The 12,369-nt window shown below is 36.5% G+C and overlaps 1 protein-coding gene across 1 annotated transcript; it reads right to left on the reverse strand.

The window, feature by feature from the left end:
• Positions 1-8,304: 8,304 nt before the first annotated feature.
• Positions 8,305-11,991, reverse strand: LOC128129570 (3beta-hydroxysteroid-dehydrogenase/decarboxylase-like). Its single transcript, XM_052768030.1, has 12 exons — positions 11,592-11,991; positions 11,408-11,497; positions 11,191-11,324; positions 10,939-11,109; positions 10,535-10,660; positions 10,335-10,414; positions 10,078-10,276; positions 9,860-9,965; positions 9,610-9,784; positions 9,379-9,535; positions 9,158-9,224; positions 8,305-8,832 (listed from the first exon to the last, which is right to left on the reverse strand). Exons 1-12 carry the CDS (start codon positions 11,824-11,826, stop codon positions 8,678-8,680), a joined length of 1,695 nt encoding a protein of 564 aa, XP_052623990.1. The 5' UTR covers positions 11,827-11,991; the 3' UTR covers positions 8,305-8,677.
• Positions 11,992-12,369: the final 378 nt, after the last annotated feature.

The following is a 12,369-nucleotide window of genomic DNA, read 5'->3' on the forward strand; positions in this document are numbered from 1 at the left end:
TACAGGGTCATCAAATGCGTTAGTAATTTTATACATACATAAATCTACTATTTAGGTATGAAAAACATCATTGTGTTACAGTTTTGGAACTTTTAAACTGACACCCACTTATGGAAAAACATCGGATTCCTAGAAGTAAACATTCAAATCAGTCGGGTCTTGGTAGAAAGCTACTTATATACTAGTAGAAAATATGGGATTTTCTAGGAACTTTCAAATATATCCAAACCATTTTATTCAGTTTTATACAAACAAATTGCATTGAACAATTTCAAACGTTTTCTTCATACTTATGCAAACAATGACATTAAATACTTATGAACTCACCAGCTTAAATGCTGACCTACGCTTTCAAAATAACTTGTATTCTCAGGTCTTCAATAGACAGATACCGATTCCAGCCATATTACTATGAAAGAACACACATGTATTAAACTATACTATTAATGCAATGGATGATGTTGTTGCTTGTTTACTACTTTACATTGTTATGATATTGTACATGAAGTCATCTACCCCCGAACGTTTCCGCCGTTCCGGTTTGGGGGTGTGGCAGCCAAATCATTGTTGATTCAGCAGAAATTAGCAAATAGGTAAGATCAATAAGGGTCACGTCGCGGTCTGTCATATAGTAGTCTTTAACAAACTGACTATACGACTCGGGAAGTGGCTGAAGAACGAAGTCAACAGTCAACTTCCTCGACACAACGACTCCTAACATTCACAGTCTGTCAATGTGTGACTTCATCTCCAAGACATGTGTACACATAAACCTTCCATCTTGGTGTTTGCTAGCCAATAGGGATTGAGTGACCTTGAACTTTTCAAGTCTTTGAACTTGTGGGTTAGGGAGAATTAATGGAAGAGGTGGAGGACGCGTAGTATGATTTCCATTTCCACAATCCAATCATGGGACATCATATTTATAAGGAAAGATTTTTCTAAAATATTTGGGAAGACCATAGTTGTCTGACCTAGACATCTATAATGGTTGAAATTCAAGTTAGTTGATTTAAGTCCTTAATATAACACCCAAAATGAAATATTAAGGCTAGGACCCAACACAATATTCTACAATTCGGAAGATAGATGCCTTAATCCAATTGTAAAATATTTGAAGGTAGGTAAATGACGATTTACCAATTTCCATCATGAAAAACGAAAATGAATTTTAGGTTTTAAATGAAGTGAAACTCCTAGATTCTTTGAGATTCATTGAACTTTTCAATGGCATGTTTAAATCTTGATTATGTGCTTCAAGTTTGTGATTGGGATGCCGAAGATCACAAACAAGGTGTGAATAACCATGCAATTTAGCTCGGTACACTTAATGTTACAAATCACCTAGTCAATGTGCTGGTTAACCACACACATGATGGGTTTTGAGCATTCTAACACTTCCTAAGTGTACATGCAACCCTAATAACCTTGGATCTATGTTTGTCTAATTATCATGCAAAGTTGAATTCCAAGGTTATATTCCTATCTAGCATACATGGGGAACAATTTTAACTTGAATCATAGATAGAATGACTTACCTTGTTGTTGCTTGTGTTCCTTGAAACCTTGTGAGCCTAGCACCCCAAGTGTGATGCCTCAAATGCTTCACACAACACCAAATGCTCTTGGAAAGACTCTTGAGATAACACACACTTCTCAAAATCGGTCAAGCCCTCTTGTTTCTTATTAGTGCCGATTTTGGTGGAGAATGGGATCCTTATATAGTGTTGACACATCTAGGGTTACACCATGTAAACCCTAATGTGTCATGACTCTTCATTTTCATGACCCATGGGTTTGTAACTCCCATGGAGCATCCATGGAGCATCCTATGGGTAGAACCCAACTTGATAATCCATGGAGCCTCTTAGCCCACTATACAAGATATGGATGAACCCATATATTTAATTAGTTAACCTTTGATCACTTAATTAATTCCAAATTAATTCTTGATCAAACTAATCAAATAATATTATTAATATATTAGAACTTATAATATATTAATAATCTCCAAGTGTTATTTCTCTCATTTAGTCTAACCAATTGCATGGTGCCATGCAACCCAAATGGACCATGCCGGGTCGGGTCAAGTACAAGCCCGAAATAGTTATGGACTTAGACACCTTATCCAACAGTCTCCCACTTGGATAAGTCTAATAACTATATCTCTAGTACTTCAGGAACCGACCGGCAATCGTAGCTCTTTCAAGGTTTCTCGGAATTGAGAAGATGATAGTACGCCATTTAAGATAAGTGATCATATAATCCTCCGTTCTAGATATCAGCCGGACAAATACATGGAACAATGTCTTACTTATTGTCCAGCAGTTTGTTTCCCGATTTCCGATTTGTTTGACATAGAACTTAATTGAACACATCAACTTAGTTCTGACCGGGCCCGGTACATGGGTCAAAACAAAATCATCGAGGGGCCCAGATATCAGCTTCTAATCCAAGAAGGAACAGATAAACTTCGACTCATATGTTTGTTCTACCACTCATTGAATTACACACAAAAGTACGTTTTATAACATCGAGTTACCAATGCGGTTTCGTACAGTCAATGCATAACCAACTTGTAAGTAACAAATCATATCTCTAGGTTTGAAGACTTATATGATATTACCGTCTCACGATCACTCGAGACAGAATTCCATGAAGTGATTCCAGTGAGCGTGGGTTGAGTCCAATGCTCAGAACTTATGAGCACTCATGATTGTTGTAGCCTTGTCCAACACCTTAGACCTCTACAACCCATCATGACAGTCTTGATTCATACCTACTTCCGACATATGACCGACTGTGGAGGTTTGAATAATATGTTACACCAAACAAAATTATTCTGGAAGTCAAAACATGCAAAAGAAATATAGTAAACGATTGACAAGAGATAGCAACACTTTACTCATAAATAAAACACCTTTTATTCATCATCAAATGTCAATTACACTTTACAAATTTCTGGGTTATCTAACTACTAAAACTTATATCATCCTTCAGCCCTATGCTCCGAGCATGCTGGAGATGCTTAACCCTACTCAGTCCCTTCGTGAGGGGATCTGCTGGGTTCTCATCCGATGATACCCTCTTTGCCACGAGGAGTCCTTCTTCGATCCGATGTCTAATGAAATGGTATTTTCTGTCGATGTGTCTGGATCTCCCATGATCCCTTGGTTCCTTGGCTAAGGCAACAACACTTTCACTATCACAGAAAATTTCCATTGGCTCTTTAATAGCTGGTACAACTCCAAGGTCTCCAATGAAGTTCTTCAGCCATATAGCCTCCTTTGCTGCTTCGCTAGCTGCAATATACTCTGATTCACAAGTAGAATCTGCCACTGTCTCTTGCTTGGAACTCTTCCAAGAAATTGCTCCTCCGTTTAGGGTAAAGACCCAGCCCGACTGAGAGCGGAAATTATCCCTATCAGTCTGAAAGCTAGCATCACTATACCCTACAACTCTCAAATCATCATTTCCACCAAGGGTAAGGACCCAGTCCTTAGTCCTCCGTAGGTACTTGAGGATATTCTTTACCGCAGTCCAGTGTGCCTTGCCAGGGTTCGCCTGATACCTGCTAACCATGCTCAAGGCAAAAGCTACATCGGGTCGAGTACACGTCATAGCATACATGATCGATCCTACAGCCGAAGCGTAAGGTGTTCGACTCATTTCTGCTATCTCAGCCTCAGTGCTAGGGCTTTGTGTCTTACTCAATCTGGTGTTACTCTGGATGGGTAACTCTCCTTTCTTGGAATCCTGCATGCAGAATCGCTTCAGCACTTTATCCAAGTAGGTACTCTGACTAAGTCCAATTAGTCTTTTACTCCGATCTCTCAAGATTCTTATCCCTAGAATATAGGCAGCTTCACCAAGGTCCTTCATAGCGAAACACTTCCCAAGCCAGGACTTTACTTCCTGCAGGGTTGGAATGTCGTTTCCTATGAGTAGTATGTCATCCACATACAATACCAAGAAGCTAACTATACTCCCACTAGCCTTGACATACACACAAGATTCATCTTCACTCCTAGAAAAGCCAAATTCCTTGACCTTTTCATCAAAGCAAAGATTCCATCTGCGAGGTGCTTGCTTCAATCCATAAATGGATTTCTCAAGCTTACACACTCTATTAGGGTACTCGTTGCTGACAAAACCCTCTGGCTGACTCATGTAAACATCTTCAGCCAGCTTCCCATTAAGGAAAGCGGTTTTGACATCCATCTGCCATATTTCATAATCATGAAACGCAGCTATGGCTAACAGAACCCGAATAGACTTAATCTTGGCTACCGGAGAAAAGGTCTCATCATAATCCACTCCAGGAATTTGAGAGAAGCCCTTTGCAACCAGTCTAGCCTTATAAGTGTGTACTTTACCATCCATGTCGGTCTTCTTCTTGAAGACCCATTTGCACCCTACTGTCTTACGACCTGGTACATTTTCAACCAAGTTCCAAACTTGATTGTCATACATGGATTGTATCTCGCTATCCATAGCCTCTTTCCATTTAGCAGACTCGGGGCCTGCCATGGCTTCCTCGTAGCTGTTAGGGTCATCTTGACTTACTAGTGTTTCATCACTAATAAGCGTCTCACCTTCTGCAGTAATATGGAATCCATAGTAATGCTCAGGTGCACTCCTAACTCTCGTGGAACGTCTCAGAGGTACAGATTTGTCAATTTGCTCAACAGGAGTTTCCTCCTCAAGTTGAGGGCTAGAGTTTGAAGTTCCTTCACCGCTTGATTCTTGAATTTCTTCAAGATCAATTTGCCTCCCACTGTCTCCTTGGCTTATAAACTCTCTTTCTCGAAAGACTCCTCTTCTTGCTACAAAGACCACATTGTCACTAGGTCTGTAGAAGAGGTAACCAAAGGAATGCTGTGGGTAACCGATGAAAATACACCTCTCGCTTCGGGGTTCGAGCTTATCATGAGTCTCGCGTCTCACGAAAGCCTCGCAACCCCAAATCTTGATGTGGTCTAGTTTAGGTACTTTACCAGTCCACATCTCGTGAGGAGTTTTGGCAACTTTCTTTGTAGGGACTAGATTGAGGATATGGGCGGCAGTCTCTAAGGCATACCCCCAGAATGAGATTGGTAGCGTAGCTCGACTCATCATGGAACGAACCATATCTAACAAGGTTCGATTACGCCTCTCAGCCACACCATTCAACTGTGGTGTCCTGGGAGGTGTCAATTGTGAGACTATCCCACATTCCCTTAGATAGTCGAGGAACTCTGAACTAAGATACTCACCACCACGATCGGATCGAAGCATCTTAATGTTCCTGCCCAATTGATTCTCGACTTCCTGTTTAAATTCCTTAAACCTCTCGAAAGTCTCTGACTTATGCTTGATCAAGTAGACATATCCATATCTACTATAATCATCAGTAAAAGTCAAATAATAACGATTAGCATCCCTTGTGGCATGTTTGAATGGTCCACACACATCCGTGTGTATAAGGTCCAACAAACCTTCACCCCTCTCACACGAACCTGTGAAGGGTGACTTTGTCATTTTTCCAAGTAAGCATGATTCGCAACTATCATCTGACTTTAGGTCAAACGACTCCAAGACTCCATCCTTTTGGAGTTGGCCTATGCGTTTCTTGCTTATATGTCCAAGACGACAATGCCATAAAGATGCTTTATCCAAGTTATTATTAGTAGAATCAATACACAAAACATTATTTCCCAAGTTATCTACAACAGATACAGCTTCATACACACCATCACAAGGTAATGCTTTAAAATAAAAGACATTATTATAGAAAACATCTATAGAACCAAATTCATTATTAAATGAAAAGGTAAACCCTTGTTTGTACAAAGCATGAAAGGAAATAATATTTCTTGCCATTCCTGGCGAATAACAACACTTATTCAAATCTAAACTAAACCCACTACTTAGCGATAAAGTATAAACTCCAATCTTGGTAACAGGTATAGCTTTCTTATTCCCCATGATCAAGTTTATCCTTCCTTGCTCCACATCCTCACTTCTTCTTAGTCCCTGCAAGTCACAACAAATGTGAATACCACACCCGGTATCAAGGACCCAAGAATTAGAATGGGGTGAGTTATTAGAAATGATAGTGTAAATACCTGCATGGTTGGGTTTAACTTTCCCATCCTTCACATCTTGCTGGTATTTTGGGCAGTTCCGCTTCCAATGAGCTTTTTCATGGCAATAGAAGCATTCAGCCTCTTTTGGGTCAGAAGAAGGAGTAACGAAACCTTTCTTGGTTCCACTTGAAGAAGAGCCATCAAGGGTCCGAGCCTTGGTACCCTTAGAAGAGCTCTTTCTCTTCCTCCCTCGACTTTTCCCGATTGCCAAAACCGGAGTAGAGTTTTGAGTAGGAGTGATAGCAACCGACTTCCCCTTAAGACCTGTTTCTGCGGTCTTAAAGCAGAAGTGTTAAGACGTAAGACAATCTGCTCGAATAAATGATTGAATATTTGGTTTGTCTCGTAACCGGTGGGAGATGGCAAGTTAATGGAACCTGATTTATATAACAACCAAAATGATATTTTTCTACAAAACTTTTTATATAGCAATATGATTTCGTAGTCAAACCAATTCATTTATAGTCAAACTAAAAAAAAACCACAATTTCGCAGATAGAATGAGAGTAAATCGCAGATGGACCTATTCCATCTGCGAAATTACCCCTATATATACAGAAAAAAAAAATTAAAAAAAAATAAAAGCACCTACGAATGTACAAGCACCTAAAGCACAACTATGCTTTAGGTGCTTGTACATTCGCAGATGAGATGCTCATTTCGCAGATGGGGCATCTCCATCTGCGAAATCGTAGGCTAATTTTGTAATTTCGATTTTTTTGGCTATTTTTGTAATGCAATTAGTGTAAATGACTATTTTTGTCATTTTCTTTTTACATGTAACACTATATGTTGTGATATATTCTTCATAAACACCAACTTTGATGTATATTTGTTGTTTTGCTGGAGCAACTCTACATGAAAAGTGATCGAAAAAATAATTTGTAATTTTGGGTTGAACATGTACTAAAAGAAAAGTTGTAATGTTTTTAAATAATTCATATAACTACAAAAAGGGACCCTATAATATGAATTATTTTTGGTCGGTTGTACAAAAAATCCAAATTTTAAAGTCATCTTTAAGTTAACAAGCTTTATTTGTCCAAAAACAAAAAGTGAATGACAAAACACACATCCAAACTCCAAAGACGTGTGTGGACTGTGGACAACACTTGGGACTTGGGAGAGAGTCTCATTTCTATATTTTTATTTAAAAAATCAATTTTATATTTTATGTTTATTTTATTATTTTATGGACTCTTGTTCAGCTTTACTCTGCATACGCAGCCGGCAGCTCATTGAGTCTGAAATGGTAAAATAATACCTACAAAATAAAGGAAAATAAAACATGGTATAAACAAATGCTATGAACTCTAAAGGCCATACCTACCTAGTTGACTTTGACCAAATTACAAGTACCTCCAAACAAATATTAAATTATCCATTCCTAGCATATACCCTTCTATTTTTCTTCCATATTTAATGGTTTTTTTTTATAAGAAACTAACTTTTATAAAATAATATTTTTAACGCAAAACTACTCAAGCATATAAAACAATGCCAATTAACTTAACATCATCTATCTTATCACCAATTTATTTCATATAACGTTTCGGGCGCTTTAATATAAATTTTTAACTTTACGTGTCTAACTACTATAATTTCATGTAATGAACGAATTAATATGTTATTATACAACTAGAAAAAATATCCTTAGAATTTATTAAATAGGTAACTGCTTAACCATAAGATTATAAAAAGTCAAGGTTTTTTCACTAACATCTAAAATGTTATTATCATACATAATGTTTTCTTCATTTATAGGAATTTCTGTTTTGTAAAATATTCTATAAAAAATCATAGTCCTCGCATTTGGGTAACAACAAAAGGGTGCCCACTATTTAGTATTTAGTTTACCCACCATGATAATGGAACCGAACGGATTGTGGCCCACTTTAACCCACTATGATTAGGAATCCAATTGGTGCACTATCGACCATTGTGGTCCAGTTATGTAGGCCCTATAATATGCTCGTGTAATCATAGTTACCAAGTTAAATGAAGGTTCACATCTCAAAATGGATGATCGAATCACACTTTTTTGTCATAAAATTACGCATATATTTCTAAATGCATCTTTAATGAACAAATAAATCATTAAAATGTTACGTGTTTAATCCAAAATCGTCATCGGAAACGTATATGGCATGGTTTCAAAGTGGTATATTCACAGAAATGGTCTCAAAAGTTCGATTCTTAACAACTACAATGTGAGTTTTAATTCCAATACAAATTGGCCTTCTTGAAGGAACTAGGCTCTTTTATACTGCTATGTATCTGATTTACATCTCATATCGTCTATCGTACTCAACAGTATGAGCCAACTAAAACATCTGTCAATCCTAATGATGCATGACTTCCATACAACAAATACAATAGAGCCATTCAACATGCTTAACATAAATATAACCATAAAAATAGAAAGTATGGGGCGCTTGTGTGGTCTTATGATACTTTTTTTTTTCTTTTTGTATTATAAGACGTGCAATTTTGGACATACTGATGCCTGAATGAGATGTGGTCAAACTTTGTAATAGTCAACAGTTCAACTACTCACGTTTGTTAATGGGCTTGGAAGGATTAAATAATCTTGGAAAGAAGGAATTTGACAAGCGTTTGATCGGGACACCTTTTTCAAGAAATTCATCGATTTCGTTTTCCTTTTGCTCATAAAGGTAGAAAGCAACAAAGGCAAAGGGAAGCACTGCAAAAAATGAAAACAACTTGTTTGTAGTGAATTAAAGATTTAGTTTTCAAAAACCATTTGGTTCAAATTTTATGGGATCTCACACTACCATCAATTTTCATTCCTAAAAAATCTATCCCATCATATAATGATTCTTGTTTCTTCTCAAATAAGACCAATCCATTTTTAATACAAAAATATCCAAATCTTCTTTTGAGCTTAACAGGCATGTATTACATTTGGTATGCATTAGACCGAGAATGGGACTGATATCTTTTTAGTACAAAAGACGTGAATGCCCTTGTTGTCAAAATAAATAATCCTAGTAAGATGAAGAACGAACCTTTCGAAAAGAAACTTTGAAGTGACAAGGATCCAATCAAGCCAAGCATGAAGAGTGCTATAACCGTCTTTTTATCATGAAAGCAAAACAAGTCTGTTAGTATATATGAAAGAATAAAACACAAAGAGCTACATAAACAAAATAACAAATGTTGATTAAAGAATATAGTTTAGAAATTGAAATAACAAGCTGAATAGAGTTTATACAATGGAAGGAAGTACCTTGTAGAATATCCTTGAGTCACTTGCACTGGAAATAGATGTTAGACTATTAGCTGCATAATTCCATGAAGAAGCCACTGATAAAACAGTTTGGTGGTATGATTTATCTGTGAACTGAAACTTTGATTTTGGAATTTTGTCAATTGAATATCCCATGCTGAAACAGAAGAAACCATGGGTTACAAGTTTTTGTATTTATAGCATACTATTTTTAGATTAGAGGATACTCACAAACTATTTGGCAACCTCCCATGGATAAATAAAAAAATGGTTGCTATGATGAAGACTTTGGAAATGGAAGTAATCATAGTTTGTCCAGGTACTACAAAATTGACATAGAATCCAAACAAAACCACCATTGCACCAAGTGTCACTTTTGCATCCCTCCATAGAAGTATGTCTGCAACTGCAACCCATAAACAAAATAAAATGAACTTCAACTATGAAAAAACTAATTAGATTATTAATCAAAATCCCATACCAATTCCATTTCCAAGACATACAGCGACTTTAGAAGGTCTTTCCTTACTATGCCAAAGTTCAGCTCTGAGATCAGCATACGAGTCAACAGTTCTTTTCACACCCTCCTGCAACAAATCAAGAGTATGAGTTTTTTTTTTTTTACTCAAAACTACGTAGTTTTAGGTGTTGTAAGTTAGGAACAAAAGATGTATTTAGTAATGGGAAATGAGTGAGAACCTGAAGTGGTACAATAGGTCTGTAGCCAAGTCGATCATTTGCTTTTAAAGAAGTAAAAGTTGTGTTGCAAGTGAGGAGTCTGATTCTTGAAGGTGTCAATTGTGGTGGCTTCATCCCATAGGGTGCTAACCTCTGATATATACACTCTACTAAATGGGCAATTGGCATAATCACAAAAGCAGGAATCTTGATTTGTGGCCTGTAAACTACATCATATCAGAAATAAAGACAACATAACAATGTACTCCAAATAATACCTTTCATAGCCAAGGCCTGAAAGAATAAGTCCCATGAACTCCCAAAACTTGATCGGCTCCATGTTAGTTATAAAATAAGCCTGGAAAATCAACATGCATGAATAGATAGCCTTTTAAGGTATGAAATACTTCAAATCTACTAACTATACATGTGTTTTTTTTTTTATCATGATTGATTATACAAGTAAATTAAGTATTACCTCGCCTGAAGCTCTCTTTGATACAGTGCCTCCTGATGCAAGAGCTCTTTCAGCACATACATGTGCATGTGCCACATTTTCAACATAAGTGAAATCATACATGTTCTTTCCATCCCCAATCATAAACTGCTAGTTCAGAATTCATAAATTAAGTCTATGTTTATATGTATTCATGTAAGATCATGTCATTTGTAGATAACAAAAAAACTGTAATATATTGTGCATAAAATCAAGAAGCCAACCCATGTGCATAGAGTCAATTTGATATAAAAATGTCAAAGAAACAATGCCAAGGGTTAGGAAACCTTTTTTTCACATCATCAGTAGTTGATGCATAAGCATCATTTAGATATATGAATATGTGATTTAATTTCAGATTGAGAAAAAAAAATGTAATCTGTTACCTTTGATTTTCCTGCTCTTGCTGCAGCAACTAAAGATGGAACAAGCAACTTATCACCAGGACCAAAAATACTGCTGGGACGAATACAGCATGTCAAAAGTCCATTCATTCCATTTGCCTTGATAACTAATGCCTCTCCTTCAGCCTTAGTTGAAGAATATGAATCATTGTGCTGAAACATTATAATGCACCTCATTGTTAATTTAAGAAAAAAAGATAATGATTTTTCTTCTGACATTGATGGAAAGAGTACCTTAGCAGGATATGGCATTGCTTCAACCCCATCAAGTATTCCATGTATCCCATCAAACACCACACTAGGAGAACTAGTATAGATAAGCCTTTTCACATTTGACACACTACAAGCATCAATTATGTTCTTTGTGCCTGTAGATCATCAAACAACAACAAGTCATTATTAAAAAAGTAAAATGTTTATAACTCAGACATAAATATTAAAAGTGATTTACCATGAACATTGACTGAATAATGCAGCTGGTGGTTATTGATTGATGAATCTGGAGCAGCCATATGAAAAACAACTTCAACTCCTTGACAAGCTTCACAACAACAAAAAAAGTGAATGTGAAATCTAAGAAGCAAGAATAGACATAGATTTGTAAAATTGGTATTTGGATGTAGCAACAAGGTTACCTTTATATACTTGAGATTTGTTGCGAAGATCCATAGATACATATTGAGCACGACCTGAGGATAATGCTTTCCCAAGAATTCCTCTCTCTTCATGGCTTTCAAGCTTGATATCAGGCCCAATATCTGCAATTCTAACTGCATATATATCATAACGGATCAGCATATCCACTAAATGCCTTGCTACAAACCCTCTTCCTCCAGTCACAAGACACCACATCTCTTGTGCATCAGCCATTTTGTACTTGTGGTACCAAATTGCCCCTGTGATCCTATAAACATACAAGTTCACACCTTCTTCTGGCACAGACAATTATTTGGAGCTATAAATAACACTCCAAAATGCAACCTACAGCTCCATCCTTTTCAAAAGCAAATATTTACAACTTTCAATCCGCCTGCATTCAACTTTTAAAAGCCAAATGAGTCTTATATTCAATTTGACAAATAATTTCTTCTTGTGTAGGAGAAAATTATAATCACGTTTGACCATATAAAGATTACTAGAATAAGAAAAAATGGATATGAACATTTTAATGTGCAATCTTTTTCTGAGAAGTTGAAATTCATCTATGTTAATATAATAGTAATAATAATAAGCTGCTTAACAGACAACTAGTTATACATAGTTATAAGCAAAGTTTCCTAATTATGCTTCCATTCAGGGGTTGAGAACCAAATTAACTTTTTCTTCACAAAATTCTACATCAATGTCGGGATCTACTTCACATAATTACCACAAAAAGGTGATAACCACATCAGATAATGCCACATTGTCATT

Source organism: Lactuca sativa, unplaced genomic scaffold, assembly GCF_002870075.4.
Source record: "Lactuca sativa cultivar Salinas unplaced genomic scaffold, Lsat_Salinas_v11 Lsat_1_v11_unplaced_83, whole genome shotgun sequence".
Taxonomy (NCBI): domain Eukaryota; kingdom Viridiplantae; phylum Streptophyta; class Magnoliopsida; order Asterales; family Asteraceae; genus Lactuca; species Lactuca sativa.